The sequence below is a fragment of the Balaenoptera ricei genome, chromosome X (assembly GCF_028023285.1).
Source record: "Balaenoptera ricei isolate mBalRic1 chromosome X, mBalRic1.hap2, whole genome shotgun sequence".
Classification (NCBI taxonomy): Eukaryota; Metazoa; Chordata; class Mammalia; order Artiodactyla; family Balaenopteridae; genus Balaenoptera; species Balaenoptera ricei.
Genome location: NC_082660.1, coordinates 11098778 through 11121997, shown reverse-complemented (window position 1 = coordinate 11121997; position 23220 = coordinate 11098778). Strand labels below are relative to the sequence as shown.

Here is a 23220-nt window from a genome sequence, read left to right as displayed (position 1 = left end):
AGGAGGACACTATACAGTGATAAAAGGATCAATACAAGAAGAGGATTTTACAGACATCAACATGTATGCACCTAATACAGGAGGACCCAAGTACATAAAACAAATACTAGCAGACATAAAGGGAGAAACTGACAAGAATACAATAATAGTAGGAGACTTTAACATCCCACTCACATCAATGGACAGATCTTGTAGACAAAAAAAAAAGTCAGTAAGGCAATAGAGATACTAAACAACACAATAGAACAGTTAGACTTAACTGATAGTTTCAGAACACTACATCCAAAACAAAACAAAAAGAAAGCCAGAATACACATTCTTCACAAGTGCACATGGAACATTCTCTAGGATTGACCACATACTAGGGCACAAAAAAAGCCTCAACAAATGTAAGAGTACAGAGATTATCTCAAGCATCTTTTCTGACTACAATGGCATGAAACTAGAAATCAACCACAGAAAGAGAAATGAGAAAAAACGATTACATGGAGACTAAACAATATGCTACTAAAAAATGGATCAACGATGAAGTCAAAGAGGAAATTAAAAAATACCTCGAAACAAATGACAATGAAAACAGAACCATAAAAAATCTATGGGACATAGCAAAAGCAGTTCTTAGAGGGAAGTTCATAGCAATACAGGCCTTCCTTAAAAAAAAACAACGAGAAAGATGTCAAATAAAAAACCTAACCTACCACTTAAAAAAATTAGAAAAAGAAGAACAAACAAAACCTAAAGTCAGCAGAAGGAAGGAAATAATAAAGATGAGAGAGAAAATAAATAAAATAGAGATTAAAAAAATAGAAAAAGTCAATAAAACCAAGAACTGGTTCTTTGAAAGGGTAAACAAGATTGACAAACCTCTGGCCAGGTTCACCAAGAAGAAAAGAGAGAGAACCTAAAGAAACAAAATAAAGAAAGGAAAAAGGAGATATAACAACCAATACCACAGAAATACAAAAAACCCTAAGGGAATACTATGAACAATTATATGCTAACAAATTTGACAACCTAGAAGAACTGGACAACTTTCTAGAAACATATAGCCCACCAAAATGGAATCAAGAAGAAATAAGTAATTTCAACAGACGGATACTAGAAGTGAAATAGAATCTGTAGTCAACTCCCTACAAACAAAAGTCCAGGACCAGAGGGCTTCACAGGCAAGTTCTACCAAACATACAAAGAACAACTTATACTGATCCTTCTCAAACTCTTCCAAAAATTTGAGGAGGAGGGAACACTTCCAAAGACATTCTATGAAGCCACCATCACCCTGATACCAAAACTAGACAAAGACACTGCCAAAAAAGAAAACTTCAGGCCAATATCTCTGATGAATATAGATGCAAAAATCCTCAACAAACTATTAGCAAACCGAATCCAACAACACATAAAAAAAATCATACACCATGACCAAGTGGGATTCATCCCAACTTCACAAGGATGGTTCAACATACGCAAATCAATCAATGTGATATACCACATCAACAAAAGAAAAGACAAAAACCACATGGTCATCTCAATAGATGCAGAAAAAGCATCTGACAAAATTCAACATCCATTCATGATAAAAACTCTCACCAAAGTGGGTATAGAGGGAGCATGTCTCAACATAATAAAAGCTATTGATGACAAACCCACAGCCAATGTAATACTCAACAGTGAAAAGCTGAAAGCCTTCCTGCTAAAATCTGGAACAACTCAAGGATGCCCACTCTCACCCCTTCTATTCAACCCAGTACTGAAAGTCCTAGCCACAGCAATCATACAAGACAAAGAAATAAAAGATATCCAAATTGGAAGGGAAAAGGTAAAATTGTCACTATATGCAGGTGACATGATACTATATACAGAAAACCCTAAAGACACCACACAAAAACTACTAGAACTGATCAACGAATTCAGCAAGGTAGCAGGATACAAGATTAACATACAGAAATCTGTTGCATTTCTTTACACTAACAATGAAACATCAGAAGGGAATGTAAAAAAACAATCTTTCAAAATCACACCTCAAAAAGTAAAATACTTAGGAATGAACCTGACCAAGGAGGTGAAAGACTTATACGCTGAGAATTATGAAACATTAGTAAAGAAAACTGAAGATAACTCAAAGAAATAGAATGATATCCCATGCTCTCGGATTGGAAGAAGGTTGTTAAAATGGCCATACTACCCAAAGCAATCTACAGATTTAATGCGATCCCTATCAAATGACCCATGACATTTTTCACACAACTAGAATAAATAATCCTAAAATTTATATGGAACCATAAAAAACCCAGAATTGCCAAAGCAATCCTAAGGCAAAAACACAAAGCAGGAAGCATTACCCTCCCAGACTTCAGACAATACTACAAAGCTACAGTAATCAAAATGGCATGGTATTGGGACAAAAACAGACATGGATCAAGGGAACAGAATAAAGAGCCCAGAAATAAACCCACACACCTACGGTCAATTAATCTTTGACAAAAGAGGCAAGAATCTACTTATACAATGGAAAAAGGACAGACTCTTCAGCAAGTGGTGTTGGGAAAGTTGGACAGCCACATGTAAATCAATGAAGTCAGAACACACCCTCTCACCATACACAAAAATAAACTCAGAATGGCTTAAAGACTTAAACATAACACATGACACCATAAAACGTCTAGAAGAGAACACAGGCAAAACATTCTCCGACATAAATCGTACCAATGTTTTCTTAGGTCAGTCTCCGAAGGCAATAGAAATAAAAGCAAAAATAAACAAACAGGACCTAATCAAACTTACAAGCTTCTGCACAGCAAAGGAAACCATAAAACAAAAGCCAACCCACAGAATGGGAGAAAATATTTGATAACGATGCGACCAACAAGGACTTAATTTCCAAAATATACACACAGCTCATACAGTTCAACAACAAAAAAACAAACAACCCAATCGAAAAATTGGCGGAAGACCTATGTAGACATTTCTCCAAAGAAGAAATACAAATGGCCAATAGGCACATGAAAAGACACTCAACATTAGAGAAATTCAAATCAAAACTACAATGAGGTACTACCTCACACCAGTCAGAATAGCCATCATTAAAAAGTCTACCAAAAAAAAAAAAAAAAGTCTACAAATAACAAATGCTGGAAAGGGTGTGGAGAAAAGGGAACCCTCCTACACTGTTGGTGGGAATGTAGGCTGGTACAGCCAATATGGAAAACAGTATGGAGGTTCCTCAGTAAAGTAAAAATAGAATTACCGTATGAACCAGCAATCCCACTCCTGGGCACGTATACAGACAAAACTCTAATCCAAAAAGATACATGCACCCATATGTTCATAGCAGCACTATTTACAATAGCCAAGACATGGAAACCTAAATGTCTATCAACAGATGAATGGATAAAGAAGATGTGGTATACACACACACACACACACACACACACACACACACACAGGAATATCACTCAGCTGTAAAAAAAAAAAAAAAAGAACAAAATAACGCCACTTGCAGCAACATGGATGCAACTAGAGAATATCATACCAAGTGAAGTAAGTCAGAAAGAGAAAACAAATACCATGTGATACCACATGTGGAATCTAAGATGTGTTCAATTCTGTCATATTTATGAAACAGAAACAGACTCACAGACAAAGAGAACAGACTTGTGGTTGCCAAGAGGGAGGAGTTTGGGGGAGGGATGGAATGGGAGGTTGGGGTTAGCAGATGTAAGCTATTATATACGGAATGGATAAACAACAAGGTCCTACTGTATAGCACAGGGAACTATATTCAGTATCCTATGATAAACCATAATGGAAAATAATATCAAAAAGAATATATATATACGTGTAACTGAATCACTCTGCTGTACAGCAGAAATTAACACTGTTAATCAACTATACTTCAATAAATAAAACTAAAAAAAGAAAAGTTTGTGAAACCACAGTCATAACAGTAATTAACATTTACTTGAGAGCTTATGTGTACCAGCTACTGCTTCATATGCCTTCATTTGTAACGCATGTTATTATTTCACAATCCATTATGCACGACCCTGAAATCTAAAAGCTTTGAGAACTAAAAAGGTATTTACAACGTATTAGGGGACAAAGCCTAACCAGACTTGAACTCATGTGGTGGAAAAACCTGACCTGAGCTGATATAAACCCATTTATAATCTTTAATTATTTCACCCAGCATCAATGTTCACACATTTGACTTCAAAATAACGAATGTGTCTCACTACAGGATGCCGCCCCCGAACTCCCAGGGCTGCGGCAAAATCCACTGCATACGGCCTGAGTCTCAGACAAGAAGGACATGTGGTCAGGCCACCACTGTGGGCCCAGAACTCTCACGGCTCCCATGTCACGGATGGGGGACTGCGGCTGAATCCCCCAGTTAGCGAGGCATCGAGCCACTGCGCTGGCCTAATGCAAAGCCAGCAAATGTGACCACTCCTCTCCTGCAAGGCCATCTTGATGATGCCATGGACAGATGCTTGTGATGCCCATGCTCCAGAGGCTTCCACCCTCATTAAACTATTTCTAATGATACGAGCTTGGTACAGGTTTCAGCTGTGGGCAGTTTGGCAAATGCAGAATTGTGGAGACAAAATGAGGAACGGGAAAGAGCGGAGATGAGTAAAGAGACCAAAATAAAACTGGCGTGGGGAGAAGGGGCCAAGGGCCTGAGTGGGAAGAAGGAACTGAGGAAGGCTCAAAATCACGAACACTCAGGAACTTGCACTGAGCTTGAAAGCAGCTAAAGAAAGTGTCTAAGCCTAGGAACACTTGTTATGAAGGAGCAAGGGCAGGTGTCACGCATCCATAGGAAGACATAGTAATAAGATGAGAGCAGTGGCCATTTCCCCAGTGTTTTATATGCCCCAGGCACTGTACTGGAGCCAATCACCTTTCCCCTTCGTCCTCCATGGCACAGAAGGTATTATCATCCTCATTACAAAGGGGGAAACTGAGGCCCAAGGAAGTTAAAAGCAACATGTCCAAGGTCAAACAACTAACTTCAAAATTGGGGTACAAAACCAATTTTCTGATTCCAGAAGCAGTGCTCTTTCTGCCAGGGCACTCTGCCTTCTCCCACAGGTGTATACACCTGTCAAGGAGTATATAAAACCACTGAAGAGTAGACCGCTCTTATTATCAGGGTAGCAAATAAAAAAGGAAAGCCTAGGTCCAGGATGAATTTGGGGGCCTCTGCATCACTACCACACCTTTCGTATCTGGGGTATGAGGCTCCCCCAAGCATGGGGCACCTGTGAAAGCAAGTCACTTTAGCTGACGACCTGGCTGGTATCCATGAAACGGACACGGAGTTTGACTTCTAAGATGGCCCATGTCTCTATGGCTTTACCCCTACTATGAGAATTACTAAAAATTCAACGAGTAACAATTATTACATTTCCACAAATGTCAGAAGTTTTACACACACACACACACACACACACACACACACACACACACACACACAGGTTAAAAATGTCTCTAACCTATCTGAGTTTGTTTCAGTTGCAATTTTAAATCGGTAACCTGCACAGTTAACCTCTTGACAGAAGCATCGTATTCTATTATCTGGGCCTTCAGCTGGGCGGAGTGCTCAATCTGCAGGGAATTAGAGACGGAAAAAGAAATCAACGTAAAACAAATCACAGCTCACTTCAAAGGGAACAATTCTCTCATTGGGCTTATTCTCTTTTTTTGTTTTGCCAGTTTTGAGCAGCTTTACACCCGTAACCCACAGGGTCCCTTTAAAATGACGACCGATAACACAAGTTTCCATTTCTTCTTACACGCATGTCAGAGCAGCTACTCCAGGGCATGGGCAGATACCAGAGTGAGGGCAGCAGTATTTCCAAGTCACAGGGTGAGAATCGAGACACTTCCACTGTGGGCACCATCAGGACTTGGAAAATGTTGTGTGTAAGTGAGTTTGCTTGCCTCTGGATTTTGTGACTATTACGAATATAAAGTCACATGACCACTGGACAGTTCTCTCAGATGAGAAAGGACACCCTTTAGCACCTTGAGGGATCTCTGATGTTAAAATAAATCCCACTTACGCCAGTGTGGCGTGTGCCAAGTTCACACGTCTACGCAGTGGACTGGCCTGACCCCTGGGTGCTCAAGGAGGAATACTCACTTCACTTTGCAGCTGTTTCTGCAGAGCTTGTTTCTGGGTTTCAAACTGCTTATGCTCCAAGGTGATAGCATCTTCTGCTTTCTTTAATTCTTTCTGAAAAATCAGCAGTTCAGGAGATGGCTGAGCTATGCCTAAGAAGGTAGAAAAGCCTGGCCGTTACCAACCTGAAGTGCTCTCATTTCGTTTGACTTTTTTTTTTTTTTAATTGAAGTTTAGTTAATTTACAATGTTGTGTTAGTTCCAAGTGTACAGCAAAGTGACTAAGTTATACATATACATAATATATATTCTTTTTCAGATTCTTTTCCATTATAGGTTATCACAAGATATTGAGTATTCTTTCCTGTGCTATACAGTAGGTCCTTATTGTTTACCTATTTTTTTTTAAATTGAGGTACAGCTGCTTTACAATGTTGTGTTAGTTTCTGCTGTACAGCAAAGTGAGTCAGTTATACATATACCCACTCTTTTTTCGATTTCCGTCCCATTTAGGTCACCCCAGAGCACTGAGTGGAGTTCCCTGTGCTATACAGTCAGTTCTCATTAGTTACCTCTTTTATACATAGTAGTGTATATATGTCAATCCCAATCTCCCAATTCATCCCACACCCCCTTTCCCCCTTGGCAACCGTAAGTTTGTTTTCTACATCTGTGTCTCTATTTCTGCTTTGCAAATAAGGTCACATCTGTACCGTTTTTCAAGATTTCACATAAGCAATATTATATTTGTCTTCTCTTTCTAACTTGTCGCTTGACTTTTTTTTTTTTTTTTTTTTTAATTTTATTTTTATTCTTTGGCTGTGTTGGGTCTTCGTTGCTGCGCGCGAGCCTTCTCTAGCTGTGGCGAGCGGGGGCTACTCTTCGTTGTGGTCCGCAGGCTTCCCATTGCGGTGGCTTCTCCCGTTGTGGAGCATGGGCTCTAGGCGTGCAGGCTTCAGTAGTTGTGGCACGCGGGCTCAGCAGTTGTGGCGCACGGGCTCTAGAGCACAGGCTCAGTAGTTGTGGCACACAGGCTTAGTCGCTCCGCGACATGTGGGATCCTCCCCGATGAGGGCTCGAACCCGTGTCCCCTGCATTGGCAGGCAGATTTCTCAACCACTGCGCCACCAGGGAAGTCCCGTCGCTTGACTTTTAAAAGCAGCCAAACAAGTTTCAAATTGTTCTTCCTTTTTTTGTATGCATACAATATTGTATTAATTCTATCAAATGGACTACAAGCAATTCTGACTCACAAATTTCAAAACAAAATAATGTAACGCACACATATGCAAATTTTACTATTCTCACATCCTTCTCCATGTAATACAATTCTTTCAAGTCCTCAAATTAACTTGAAAGCCCACCTCTTCTCCCTACAGAGGCAGATAAGGAGTGCTCTATCAAAAACTGTCACTGCCCTGAGGTCCAATTCGATCTGTGCATCTGTCAGCGGCTCTCAGGGTCCAGGCAGAAAACAGATAGCACGCCCAATTCAGGTCATCGGAGAACCCTTCAATAAAGACTGACTTAGGCTGAGTCCCTAGGCACAAAGGATGGCATAGTTCCCTAGGCTACTAACAGTGACATGCTGTTTGTAGCCCTTGCGCCTAGAGGGCCGGGGAGGGAGGAACTCCCAGAACTGGAGAGAGCGAGCTGGTGCAGAATGCTAGAGAGGCCATCCCACAAGCACTGGGATCTTGCATGGCTGAAAGGCGCAGGGCCAGCCCAGGACGCTGTACATGGAGGTGGCAGAGAGGGCAAACAACCTTGACCTCTCTCCTCCCTCCCTCCCAGTGCTTGAAGGCACTCGGCACACCTGACCAGCAGTCAGAGGGCAAGGTAAGCCCGGTACAATCTGGAGGGGCAAATTCAGACAGTTTTAAAATGTTTCTTCAGGACTGGCAGGAGAGACAAGATGGTGGAGTAAAAAGACTTCAGCTCACCTCCCCTCACGAAAACACCAAAATCACAACTAACTGCTGAACAACCACTGACAAAAAAGACTTGAACCTTCCAAAAAAGATATTCTACATCCAAAGCCACAGTGAGACAGGAGGAAGTTCACTTCTGCATTATAATCAAATCCCATACCTTCCAGATGGGCGATCCACAAACTGGAAAATAACTCTATCACAGAGGTTCTCCCATATGAGTGAGAGTCTGGAGCCCCACATCAGGCTCCCCAGCCTGGGGATCTGGCATCAGGAGGTGGAGCCCCCAGAGCACTTGGCTTTCTAGGCCAGCTGGGCTTGAGTGCAGGAGTTCCTCAGGACTGAGAGAAACAGACGGCCCTCTTGGAGGCCGCACACAAGGTTTCATGTGCACTGGGACCCAGGGCAAAGCAGTGACTCCATAAGAGCCTGGGCCAGACCTACCTGCAGGTACTGTAGGGCCTCCGGGAGAGGTGGGGGTCGGCTGTGGCTCACCGTGGGGGCCAAAGGAAAACTCTTGGGCGTGAGCTCTCCCAGGGGTCTCCATTTTGGCACCGATGATCGGCCCCACCCAACAGCCTGCAGGATCCAGTCCTGGGACGCCTCAGGCCAAACAATGAACAGGGTGGGAACACAGTCCCACCCCTCAGGAGACAGGCTGTCTAAAGTTGTCCTGAGCCAAGAGCCACCTATAAACACACCCCTTGACATGGCCCTGCCCACTAGGGGGACATGACACAGTTGCACCCACCAGTGTGCACGCACCAGTTCCTCCCACCAGAAAGCCTACACAAGCCCCTGGACCAAGCTCACCCACCATGGGACAGACACCGGAAACAAGAAGAATTACAATCCTACGGCCTGAGGAATGGAGACCACAAAAACACAGCAAGTGAGACAATACCAGACAGCGGAGAAATATCTTCCAGACTAAGGAACAAGATAAAACCCCAGAAGAACAACTAAGTGAAGTGGAGACAGGCAACCTACCTGAAAAAGAATTCAAAGTAATGACAGTAAAGATGATCCAAGACCAAGAGGAAAAACAATGGAGACACAGACCAAGAGGATACAAGAAATGTTTAACAAAGAGTTAGAAGCTTTAATGAACAGAGATGAACAATACAATAACTGAAATGAAAAATACACTAGAAGGAATCAATAGCAGAATAAATGAGGCAGTAGAACGAATAAGTGAGCTGGAAAACAAATTGGTGGAAATCACTGCTGAGGAACAGAATAAAGAAAGAAGAATGAAAAGAAATGAGGCCAGTCTAAGAGACTTCTAGGACAACATTAAATCCACAACATTGGCATTAAAGGGGTCCCAGAAGGAGAAGAGAGAGAGAAAGGGGCTGAGAAAATATGTGAAGAGCTAACAGCCAAAAACTTGCCTAACATGGGAAAAGAAACACTCACTCAAGTCCAGGAGGCACAGAGGGTCCCATACAGGATAAACCCAAGGAGGAACACACCGAGACACATATTAATCAAAGTGACCAAAAAATTAAGACAAAGAGAAAATATTAAAAGCAACAGAGAAAAGCAGCAAATAACATACAAGGGAATCCCCATAAGCTTACCAGCTGATTTTTCAGCAGAAACTCTGCAGGCCAGAAGGGAATGGCAAGATATATTTAAAGTGATAAAAGAGAAAAACCTACAACCAAGAATACTCTACCCAGCAAGGCTCTCATTCAGATTCAATGGAGAAATCAAAAGTTTTACAGACAAGCAAGAGCTAAGAGAATTCAGCATCACCAAACCAGCTTTACAACAAATCCTAAAGGAACTTCTCTAGGCGGAAAAGAAAAGGCCACAACTAGAATCAAGAAAATTATGAATGGGAAAGCTCATCGGTAAAGGCAAACATAAAACAAAGGTAGGAAATCACCCACACACAAGTATGATATCAAAACCAGCCATCATGGGAAGAGGAGAGTAGGAATGCGGGATATTGGAAATGCACCGGAAATTAACAGACCAGCAACTTAAAGCAATCTTGTACATATACAGACTGCTATATCAAAACCTCATGGGAACCACAAACCAAAAATGTACAACAGATACACACACAAAAAAGAAAAAGCAATCCAAACACAACACTAAAGACAGACATCAAGTAACAAGAAAACAAAAGAGGAAGGGAAGAAAAAAGACCTTCAAAAACAAAGCCAAAACAATTAACAAAACGTCAGTAAGTACATATCAGTAACTACCTTAAATGTAAATGGATTGAATGCTCCAACCAAAAGGTAGACCGGCTGAATGGATACAAACACAAGACCCGTATATATGCTGTCTAAAAGAAACCCACTTCAGATCTAGGGACACATACAGACTGAAAGTGAGGGGATGGTAAAATGTATTCCATGCAAATGGAAATCAAAAGAAAGCTGGAGTAGCAATTGTCATATCAGACAATATAGACTTTAAAATAAAGACTATTACAAGAGACAAAAAAGGACACTACATAATGATCAAAGGATCAAGCCATGAGGAGGATAAAACAATTGTAAATGTATATGCACCCAACAAAGGAGCACCTCAGTATATAAGGCAAATGCTAACAGCCATAAAAGGAGAAATCGACAGTAACACAATAATAGTGGGGGACTTTAACACCCCACTTTCATCAATGGACGGATCATACAGGCAGAAGATCAATAAGGAAACACAGGCCTTATGTGACACATCAGACCAGATGGATTTAATTGATATTTATAGAACGTTCCATCTGAAAGCAGCAGAGTACATATTTTTCTCAAGTGCACATGGAACAATCTCCAGGATAGACCACATGCTTGGTCACAAAGCAAGCCTCGGTAAATTTAAAAAAAGTGAAACCATATCAAGCATCTTCTCCTACCACAATGCTATGAGATTAAAAATCGACTACAACAAAATAACGAAAAAACACAAACACATGGAGGCTAAACAATATGTTACTAAACAAGCAATGGATCACTGAAGAAATCAAAGAGGAAATCAAAAAATACCTAGAGACAAATGAAAACGAAAACACGACAATCCAAAACCTATGAGATGCAACAACAGGAGTTCTAAGAGGGAAGTTTATAGCAATACAATCTTACCTCAAGAAACAAGAAAAATCTCAAACAACCTAAGGTTACACCTAAAGCCACTAGAGAAAGAAGAACAAACAAAACCCAAAGTAGTAGAAGGAAAGAAATCATAAAGGTCAGAGCAGAAATAAATGAAAGAGAGATGAAGAAAACAATAGAAAAGATCAATGAAACTAAAGGACGGTTCTTTGAAAAAGATAAAGAAAATAGATAAACTTTTAGCCAGACTCATCAAGAAAAAAAGGGAGAGGGCTCAAATCAATAAAATTAGAAACAAAAAAGAAGTTACAACTGACACCACAGAAATACAAAGGATCATAAGAGACTACTACAAGCAACTATCTACCAATAAAATGGACAACCTAGAAGAAATGGACAAATTCTTAGAAAGGTGAAATCTTCCAAGACTGAACCAGGAAGAAGTAGAAAATAAGAACAGACCAATCACAAGTATTGAAGTTGAAACTGTGATTAAAAGACTTCTAACAGCATAACCATCCCAAACTTCAGACAATACTACAAAGCTACAGTAATCAAGACAGCATGGCACCGGCACAAAAACAGACATATGGATCAATGGAACAGAACAGAGAGCCCAAAAATAAACCCACACACCTATGGTCGATTAATCTTCGACAGAGGAGACAAGAATACACAACAGAAAAAAGACAGACTCTTCAGCAAGTGGTGTTGGGAAAGTTGGGCAGCCGCATGTAAATCAATGAAGTTACAACACAACCTCTCACCATACACAAAAATAAACTCAAAGTGGCTTAAAGACTTAAACATAGGATATGACACCATAAAATGTCTAGAAGACAACAGGGGCAAAACATTCTGACATAGATCGTACCAATGTTTTCTTAGGTCAGTCTCCCAAGGCAATAGAAGTAAAAGCAAAAATAAACAAATGGGACCTAATCAAACTTACAAGCTTCTGCACAGCAAAGGAAACTGTAAACGAAATGAAAAGATAACCTACAGAATGGGAGAAAATATTTGCAAATGATGCGACTGTCAAGGGCTTAATTTCCAAAATATACAAATAGCTCACACAGCTCAACGACAAAAGAACAAACAACGGAATCAAATAATTGGCAGAAGACTGAAGTAGACATTTCTCCAAAAACTAAATACAGGGGGCCAATAGGCACATGAAAAGATGCTCAATATGGCTAACTATTAGAGAAATGCAAATCAAATAAGGTACATAGTACAAAGAGGTACCATCGCACAGTGGTCAGAATGGCCATTATTAAAAAGTCTACAAATGACAAATTGCTGGAGAGGATGTGGAGAAAAGGGAACCCTCCTACGCCATTGGTGGGAATGTAAGTCGGTGCAGCCACTGTGGAAAACAGTATGGAGGTTTCTCAGAAAACTAAAAATAGAATTACCATATGATCCAGCAATCCCACTCCTGGACATATATCTGGAGAAAACTCTAATTTAAAAAGTTACATGCACCCTTATGTTCATAGCAGCACTATTCACAATAGCCAAGACATGGAAACAATCTAAATATCCATCAAGAGATGAATGGATAAAAGATGATGTGGTACATATATACAATGGAATATTACTCAGCCATGAAAAAGAACGAAATAATGCCATTTGCAACAGCACAGATGTAACTAGAGATTATCATACTAAGTGAAGTAAGTCGGAAAGAGAAAAACAAATACCATATGATATCACTTACATGTGCAATCTAAAATATGACATGTAAAGCAACTATACTCCAATAAAAATTAATTTTAAAAAAGTAAAATAATAGGTTAAGTGACTTGAAACAAGTAAAAAATAAAATAAAATATGACACCTATCTATGAAAGAGAAACAAAATCAGGGACATAGAGAATAGACTGGTGGTTGCCAAGGGGGTGGGGGGGGGGGGTGGGAGAGGATAGGAGCGGGAGTTTGGGATTAGCAGATGCAAACTGGTATATATAGAATGGATAAACAACAAGATCCTACTGTATAGCACAGGGAACTATATTCAATATCCTGTGATAAACCATAATGGAAAGGAATATGAAAAAGAATGTATATATATCTATAATTGAGTCACTTTGGTGTACAGCAGTAATTAATGCAACATTGTAATTCAACTATAATTCAATAAAAAATAAGACACACACACACAAAAACTATCAACAAACAAAATCCAGGACTAGATGGCTTCACAGGCAAATTCTATGAAACATTTAGAGAAGAGTTAACACCTATCATTCTGAAACTATTCCAAAAAACTGCAGAAGGAGGAACACTAGCAAACTTATTCCATGAGGCCACCATCACCCTCATACCAAAACCAGACAAAGATACCACAAGAAAATTACAGGCCAGTATCACTGATGAGCATAGATGCGAAAATCCTCAACAAAATACTAGCAAACTGAATCCAACAATACATTAAAAGGACGATACACCATGATCAAATGGGATTTATCCCAGGGTTGCAAGGATTTTTCAATATCCACAAATCGATCAGTGACGAACAAACACTATATGATCATCTCAATAGATGCAGAAAAAGCTTTTGACAAAATTCAACACCCATTTATGATAAAACCTCTACAGAAAGTGGGTACAGAGGGAACCTACCTCAACATAATAAAGGCCATCTATGACAAACCCACAGCTAACATCATACTCAACAGTGAAAAGCTGAAAGCGTTACCTCTTAGATCAGGAACAAGACAAGGATGTGCACTCTCACCACTTTTATACAACATTGCTGTGGATAGGACTTCCAAAACTATCAGAGAAGAAAAAGATATAAAAGGAATCCAAACTGGAAAAGAAGTAAAACTGTCACTGTTTGCAGATGACATGATACTATACGTAGAAAATCCTTAAGATGCTACCAGAAAACTTACTAGAGCTCATCCATGAATTCAGTAAAGGTGCAGGGTACAAAATTAATACACAGAAATCTCTTGCATCCCTATACACTAACAATGAAAGATCAGAAAGAGAAATTAAGGAAACAACCCCATTTACCATTACATCAAAAAAATAAAATACCTAGGAATAAACCTACCTAAGGAGGCAAAAGACCTGTACTCTGAAAACTATAAGATGCTGATAAAAAGAAACTTAAGATGACACAAACAGATGGAAAGATATACCATGTTTTTGGATTGGAAGAATCAATATTGTCAAAATGACTATACTACCCAAGGAAATCTACAGATTCAATGCAATCCCTAACAAATCACCAGTGGCATTTTTCACACGACTAGAAGAAAAAAAATTTTAATTTGTACGGAAACATAAAAGACCCTGAAAAGCCAAAGCAAGCATGAGAAAGAAAAACGCAACTGGAGGGACTTCCCTGGTGGCACAGTGGTTAATAATCCACCTGCCAATGCAGGGGACACAGGTTCGAGCCCTGCTCCAGGAAAATCCCACATGCCACGGTGCAACTAAGCCCATGTGCCACAACTACTGAGCCTGCGCTCTAGAGCCCACGAGCCACAACTACTGAAGCCTCCGTGCCTAAAGTCTGTGCTCCGCAACAAGAGAAGCCACCGCGATGAGACGCCTACGCACCACAACAAAGAGTAGCCCCCACTCACCACAACTAGAGAAAGCCCGCTCACTGCAACGAAGACCCAATGCAGCCAAATAAATAAATTAATTAAATTAAAAAATTAAAAAAAAAAAAAGAAAAAGAAAAACGGAACTGGAGCACTCAGACTCCCTGACTTCAGACTATACTACAAAACTACAATAATCAAAACAGTATGGTACTGGCACAAAAACAGAAATATAGTTCAATGAACAGGAAAGCCCAGAAATAAACCCACGCCCCTATGGTCAATTAATCTACAACAAAGGAGCAAGAATATACAATGGAGAAAAGACAGTCTCTTCACCAAGTGGTGCTGGGAAAAGCGGACAGTTACATGTAAATGAATGAGATTAGAACATTCTCTAACACCATACACAAAAATAAACTCAAAATGGATTAAAGACCTAAATGTAAGGCCAGATATTATAAAACTCTTAGAGAAAAACATAGGCAGAACACTCTGACATAAATTGCAGTAGTATCTTTTTAGATCCACCTCCTACAGTAATGAAAATTTTAAAAATTAAAAAAACAAATGGGACCTAATTAAACTTAAAAGCTTTTGCACAGCAAAGGAAACCATAAACAAAATGAAAAGACAACCCACAGAATGGGAGAAGACATTTGCCAATGAAGCAACCGACAAGGGATTAATCTCCAAAATATACAAACAGCTCATGCAGCTCAAACAACCCAATCAAAAAATGGGCAGAATATTTAAATAGACACTTCTCCAAAGACATACAGATGGCCAACAGGCACATGAAAAGATGCTCAACTTTGCTAGTTTTTAGAGAAATGCAAATCAAAACTACAATGAGATATCACCTCACACCAGTCAGAATGGCCATCATCAAAATGTCTATAAACAGGGCTTCCCTGGTAGCACGGTGGTTAAGAATCCGCCTGCCAATGCAGGGGACACGGGTTCGAGCCCTGGTCCGGGAAGATCCCACATGCTGCGGAGCAACTAAGCCCCCATGCGCCACAACTACTGAGCCTGTGCTCTAGAACCTGCAAGCCACAACTACTGAAGCCCGCACACCTAGAGGCCATGATCCGCAACAAGAGAAGCCACTGCAATGAGAAGCCTGTGCACCACAACGAAGAGTAGCCCCCACTCTCTGCAACTACAGAAAGCCCACGTGGAGCAACAAAGACCCAACTCAGCCAAAAATAAAATAAATAAGTTAAAAAAAAAATTCCTTTAAAAACACTGTCTATAAACAATAAATGCTGGAGAGTGTGTGGAGAAAAGGGAACCCTCCTACACTGTTGGTGGGAATGTAAATTGGTTCAACCACTATGGAGAAGAGTGTGGACGTTCCTTAAAAAACTAAAAATAGAACTACCATATGATCTAGCAACCACACTCCTGGGCATATATCCAGAGAAAACCATAGTTCGAACAGATATATGCACCTCAATGTTCACTGCAGCACTATTTACAATAGCCAGGACATGGAAGCGACTGAAATGTCCATCAACAGAGGAATGGATAAAGAAGATGTGTTCCATATATACAATGGAATATTACTCAGCCATAAAAAACAACAATATAATGCCATTTGCAACAACATGGATGCAACTAGGGAAGATCATAACTAAGTAAAATAAGTCAGACAGAAAAAGACAAATATCTTATGATGTCACTTATATGCGGAATCTAAAAAAAATGATACAAATGAACTTATTTACAAAACAGAAACAGACTCACAGAGTTTGAAAACAAACTTATGAAAGGGGAAAGGTGGGGGGAGGGATAAAATTAGGAGTTTGGGATTAACATATGCACAGTACCATATATAAAATAGATAATCAACAAGGACACACTGTTTGGCATAGGGAACTCTACTCAATGATGTGTAATAACCTATATGGGAAAAAAATCTGAAAAAGAATGGATATGTGTATATGTACAACTGAATCCCTTTGCTGTATACCTGAAACTAACACAACATTGTATATCAACTATACTCTAACATAAAATAAAAATTAAATTAAAAAAAATGTTTCTTCTTACACTACGAATTATGGAATAGCAAGCAAAAAGAAAGGAATTTCAATCTGAGAATCTTAACTTTATAAAATCTTCCCAATTGTAGCCTCCCTTAGAGCAGTTTCCTAATATGAACCTAACATGAATTACAAAAACAGGCAAATCAGAAAAAAAAAAAAAAGACTTACGGTTTAGGAGATTCCAGTTTTCACTTTTCACGTCTTCCAGTTGTTGTTTAAGTAGTTTATTTTGCGCCTCAAGCTCCAGCTTCCCTTCTTTCAGTAGTGAATAGTTGCTCATCTCTTTAACCTTCTTGCTCAGCACGTGGTTTTGCTTTGTTAATGCCAAACACTGAGCTTTGACAGACTCCAACTGAAGCTGGAATTGGAAAAGGAAAACTTGTATTTGAACAGTGACTTTACAGGACTGCAGAGGTCAATGCTGGCAGGCTGCTCTCAGCTGGGCAGCATAATTTAATTACGGTCGCTTGACTGAAGTGTGGTTCTCTTCGACTAGACAACCCTAACTACGACTTCTGCCCTGGAGCTGGGGATGGCGCAAGCTCATCCAACTCGATTTACGCAGAACCCTGTCCTACAAAGCAAGCCCCTCGGATTATCACCCCATTTTCCAGATGCAACTAAGGACCCAAAAGCCATCACAGAGTTAATAATGTGTCTATTTTTTAATATGAAAAGGTAAGATAGATACCAATAACATGCTGTGAGGTGCTTTCCTTTTCTTAGTCTAATATATCTCATGTTTGGAGACACGAGCCTATAAAGTTCTCAAACAAGTCATCACAGTTGCAAAAATAAATTTTATATACAGAACGTATTTTAAGTTCCTGAAGGTCCAGTCCTGTCCTTTGGATAGCAAGCACACAAATGGACAGTAAAAAAGTAACAGTATCATGTGAAAAATGCCTCTCATTTTGCTTTAATCTGTGAGATCCTGATGTAGTGGTAAGAATTTTCACCTGCTGCTGAGGGAAAGGGAGAAGAGGCTGAGTAGATACTAGTATACACCAGCCACCTGCTATGGGCCAGGCGCAGTAAACCAGCTCACTGAAGTCCCTCAACAACCATGGGATGTGGGCAATATCCCAGAGTTTACGGAGAAGGGATCTGAGGTCACAGATCTTGCCCAGAGGCACACAAGCAGTGAGGGAGACACAAAGGATTCAAGGACGACTCTGGGCCCCAAAGGACATGCTCTTTCTATGCTTCTCTAGGAGACTAAGATTGAAATAAGGAACTACTGAATTAAGTTCAGCCGTCACCCTCTGAGTCATATAATAAACAGTCCAAACATACCAAGAGGATAACTCGAGATAAATTATGTATGACTGAAGCTAAAATTTCCTGTGTTGTCTCACAACTATTTCAAAAAAAACCAATAGGCTTAACAATTACCTCAAGTTCTTTCACACGATTTACAGAACGATCCAGTTCTTCCTTTTTAAAATTAAGAGTCGCAATCTCCTCTTGGAAATGTATAGCTTTTTCTGAAAGACAGAGCCAACCAACTAAACATCATAAAGTTTTCCCAGTGAGCACAAAAATCATTTAATCACTTATAGCCACTATGTCAGACCTAATGACCATTATTTCATCATCTAAAATAGCAGAGGGAATTCCCTGGCAGCCCAGAGGTTAGGACTCGGCGTTTTTACTGCCGAGGGTGCGGGTTTGATCCTTGGTCGGGAAACTAAGATCCCGCAAGCTGTGTGGCACACTAAAACACACACACACACACACACACACACACACACACACACACACACACAAATGTAAAATAGCAGATATTTGGGTCAAAAAAAAAAGTCAGCGAGCAAGTAAGTAAGCCCCATTACTCAATAGGTGATGGGAAGTCGGTTGTAATGGTCATACACGTGGTGAACCTCCTGCTACACAAGTCACCAGAGTTACACCATCTGCACAGAGTGCGGGGCCCTTATGCCGATGGCTCTGAACTTCCTTAAAGACAAAGACTGCTCTGTAAGACTGTAGCTATTTGTAGTTATTATTTTGTCATTTTCACTTCATCTAACACAAGTCTCTATAGATATATCATCAGAAAAATCACATGCTGACTACAGGACGGTACTAATTCCTCAAGAGGTATTAGTCTCAGCAAGATAGTTGCAAAGGAGCAGCCACACACACTGGGTGACCTTCTGATGGGTATCAAGTACCCAGCCCTGGTTCACGCCCAAGAATCCATTTGAAATGCCCACCAAAAGTCCTTGTCACAGGTTGGTTCCTAAAAATATACTGAAATGTAAAATGTCTGAAAGATCGAAAAACTACCCAACTTTCCTAGTCTTGGGGTAATACATATAAGAGTTTAGGAGGTTATATGTCAAGTTTAAATATCATGAAGCATAAATATATATTAGAAGAGAAATAAGAAACCAGGTCACAGAGGACAGAGAAGTTAAAATTTTCCCTAAGTAAAAAGTGAAATCTCTCGTGGCTTAGAGTAATATTAACCGATGGCAATAAGCTGCTGCCGCCTTCCTGCCATCACAGATTTATTCATCAAAATATATTGAAATCAAGTTGAATAAAATTCTACCGATAAATTACTGATCTTTGAGAATATACAAAAGGTTAAACACGAAGGTTTGCAAAAACATAGTGAAAGATGGTGATTTTTTTTTCATTTTGTAAAATTAAAAGGACAAAAAATGTGTCAGTTTATACTAACAATGAAGTGGAAGGTACATACTTTCTGGATTACAGAACAGACCCAACTTAGGAAGCTGATAACCTGCATCGAAACTGAGAAGTACAGCTTTTTTCCCCCCAAGGGTCACCTTTATTCTTCCTCTTATCTTCAATCAATCTATTAGTTCTAGCGACGCAGTCCTCCTTCAGTTCAAGTTGATACCTGAGAATCAGAAGGATGGAAAATGAGTTCCTGGTCACCTCCCTAGACAGACTGCTATCAGTGCCTGAGCTTATCTATGGCACCAGGGCACCAAAGGGCACTGAACAGGACAACGCATGAACTTCAAGGTCACTCAGTACTAAGGCCAGGGATTCGAATCCTGGCTATAAAAGGTCCAGTAAAATCCTGCTGCAATCCTGTAAACTCAAGCACAAAATACAGGGTTGTGTTATCGAGGTTACAGACGGCACTGTTTCTCAGTTGGTGTCTGCTGACCCAAGGAAGTAAATTTAGTTACTTTTACACTGTACACAACAGACTCTAAATCCCAAAGGATAACAAGTCAGTCACTTCCAATCCACCTATCCCGCCTCCCTACCCCCAAGCAGGATAAGAACTTTTCCCCTCAGGAACTGAGCACAGTACTGAGAGCCACTGCCAACAGAATTATATACGGATTGGCGATACCAAAAGGCACGTTTTCATGGAATTCTACTATCTCCACCAGCTATTACCAGCTGACTTTCTGGTTCAGAGATGAGAGAAAGGAAAGAAGCACTCCTGTGGTGAATATCCTCCAAACCCCAACAATTGCCAAAGTCATAATGAGGACACCCACGGCCAGACAAAGACATCAATACCTAACAGTTCCCTACTCCATGGCTATGTCAAGCTAACATACACACGACACTTTTATTCATTTATTCCTAGAAGTTTAACAACTACAGATTCTTCAGAGCTTACTGCTGTATTTTAGAGGAGCGGACATAAAATATGTGGATGAAGTCTGTATCATGTCAAAACTGATACACGGAAAACTGCTATATTTTTTATTAGAATTATTTTAAAGAATAACCTCAAAAACCCTTTGAAGGTACTAAGTAATGGGCTATCAATGCCAAATTATGGACAAAGTAGTAAAGAGAGGCCGATGATTAAGAAATACCCAGAGCTGCTGAGTTGAGTCATCTCTCTGCTATGAATTCACTGACTCAATAAACAATTAACTGAACACTTATTTTGTGCCAGACGTTACACTGAGCACTGGAGAGAAAAGTTACCGTATATGGGCTTAATGGCTCTGCACTAAGATACTATTCACCAGAACACAGCAAAACCCAGACTAGAGGAAAGCCATAGTATCAGAGTTGTCCGTATTTTCCTTTTCCTATATCATTTTTTGCTTTATATAGTTAATTCTAGTTTCTTTCTTTTGATTCTGGCATTTGCAGAATCTTGAAGGAATACAGATCGACAAATACTATAACCAATAAGCAGAATAATTCATAAATCATTAGACATCCCCATCTTAATGGCAGTATGAGTGGGGTAGAGGAAAAGATAAAAGTGACTATAATTCCCATTTTATAGCTTTTCAGCAAGTTACAAGGTACCCTAAGAAATTCAAGCAAATCACAGGCCCTCAATAAATACTAGAGGAGAGACAAGAGTGAACAGAGGATGCCATTCTCTGTACTGTATCTTTTTTTTTTTTTTTTTTTTTGGTACTGTATCTTTTTAAAACCATCTTAACTCAAATACTCATGGGAAAGGCTTGACTGGTCAATGAAAACACATATTTTTTTTAAATACTGGATTTTGCCATAAAATATTAGTCTTATCTACTTCATTAGTGTTGCTGTGTTTCCATCAACTTAATTCAAACATGATACTTTTTGTCAAAGACGCCAAACAATTACTTTAGGAGTTCGTTCTTGAGCTTTAGGTCATAGGCCTCCTCAATACTCTTTATATTCAGCTCCCGCCTCCTAAGCCCGTCAGTCATGCTTTTGTTTTCTTCTTCTTGTAGCCTCTGGGCCCTGAAATTAGCAAAAACAGATACGGCAAATCAGAAAACTGTAATACTTGAAGTGAAGAATTTAGGCGGAGAAGATACCGTGTGTTTTTGGCTCCACAGACTCAAACTGTTAGGTGACCGTCACGCTGTGGGGAGTAGATGCAAAGAGCCAGAGGCCTCCCACCTCTTTTATGGGCTGACCTAGTGATGATGGATCTGAACTAGCAAACGGAGCTCTACGGTGGCACCTGGCTGGCGGGAGTGGGAAAGTGCCAAAACCAAAGTGGTTTCTCACAGGAGATGGTTCACACTTAAAAAAAAAAAAAAAAAGGTCATAAGTGCTAAGTAGCCATAATCAATTCAGGGGTGAAAGAATGATGTTTTTAGTTACAAAGCTACAAACCAAACTTCAGCTAGTGCACTTAAGTGCTTGTTTCTTGTATAATATTGTTTCTAACTGAGATTTAATTGACTAGCCCATAGCTATTAAAGACAGAAGATTCGTTCTGGCATTTCATAGTCTACTAATTCAATACGGAAAAGTAAATACTGAAAAGAGAGCAAAAGATCGATGGATCAATCAGAAAGTCCCAACACCGAAGAAAGGCATGGGGTCTTCCTGGTGAGGCCTTAAATCAAGCACAAAATCAATTCCAGAGCCTGGGAACTGGGTTCATAGGGACTTAGATCAAGCCATAATGAGAAGTGCTAGGGAACCCAGACTATCCCAAGCAAAGGATAAAAGCTCTGTGTCTTAGCTCCCTCTGCTGGTTCATCTGTACACAAAGGAGCAGTAAACCAGTACGTTTATTTAGCTTACATACTATGCTTAGAAGGGAGGAGGAGGAAGAGGGGAAGAGGCGGTAAATAAGTGATTACATAATCATGAACCATCTATACCCAAACTGTGTTCCTTTTCTCTCTTATGATCAATTTACCTCTTTGGTATTGCCAAAAAGAGAGTAAGGTTGGCAGAGAGAAGAAATCAAACGAACCGAGCCTACATAAATGAGAAAACAGCATCAGTGAAGATGAAGACAAATCCTTTAATGAAAGAAAGTTCCTGGAGTATCTGTGAGTGCCAATTAATGGCACATACCAAATGGGAAAGAAGGCTTATTCCATAAACTATAAAACTGCTGAGCTTGCTATGAATCCCAGGTAAGAAGTGAAGAATGAAACGCTGGTGAGCACTTGGAAAAAGCAACACACACACATCACAAGAAATACTTTCACCCAGTACAAGTCAACTCAGGGCCACTGTGTTTCCCTTTTTTGCCAGCAGAGCACGTCAGTGTGGCAGGTCTGGCTCTCTGGAATTCAGTTACTACACGCACATGAAACTGAGATCTGAATGGCTGAACATAAATGCGAAACGTATGATCTTTTAAAGCATTATTCGCTTCTGCAAATCATTTGTCCCGTCTCACTGAAGCCTGACGACGGTGTCTCCTTCTGCTTTCATCCCAGTGTCTAATATTTCAAAAGTGAAACCATCGTCCCTGTTTCTCTTAACTTGTGCCTTTTGAAGTTAGGTGCTATCACCTTTACAACCAAGAACTCTACTTTGCAGCTAATATTAGACTATGTAGACATTTTTAGTAGTTCTTTTGCATCTCATTCATTCTGAATGTCCAAAATGAATACACATTACTTACAATTCAAAAGCTTCAATTCTTTGCTTCAGATCAGCTTCTCTGTCTCTCAGCAAATCTATATCTTTTAGCAGAAGCTGCCTTTGAGTATAAATTTCTTTTGTTTCATTCTGTAGAGGAAAGTATTAATTTTTAGCAAGCGAGCTAAA

At 39.9% G+C, this 23220-nt stretch overlaps 1 protein-coding gene across 3 annotated transcripts in view; it reads right to left on the bottom strand.

Moving 5' to 3' along the window:
* Positions 1 to 23220, bottom strand: part of OFD1 (OFD1 centriole and centriolar satellite protein) — a 63113-nt gene that overhangs the window by 20067 nt on the left and 19826 nt on the right. For all 3 annotated transcript variants that reach the window (XM_059910669.1, XM_059910668.1, XM_059910670.1), the window contains 7 exons: positions 23075 to 23181; positions 21319 to 21438; positions 19545 to 19618; positions 18139 to 18230; positions 16912 to 17101; positions 6149 to 6279; positions 5499 to 5610 (listed from right to left, as the gene is read on the bottom strand). In XM_059910669.1, coding sequence (XP_059766652.1) covers positions 5499 to 5610; positions 6149 to 6279; positions 16912 to 17101; positions 18139 to 18230; positions 19545 to 19618; positions 21319 to 21438; positions 23075 to 23181 — 826 coding nt within the window. The remainder of the gene's footprint in view (positions 1 to 5498; positions 5611 to 6148; positions 6280 to 16911; positions 17102 to 18138; positions 18231 to 19544; positions 19619 to 21318; positions 21439 to 23074; positions 23182 to 23220) is intronic.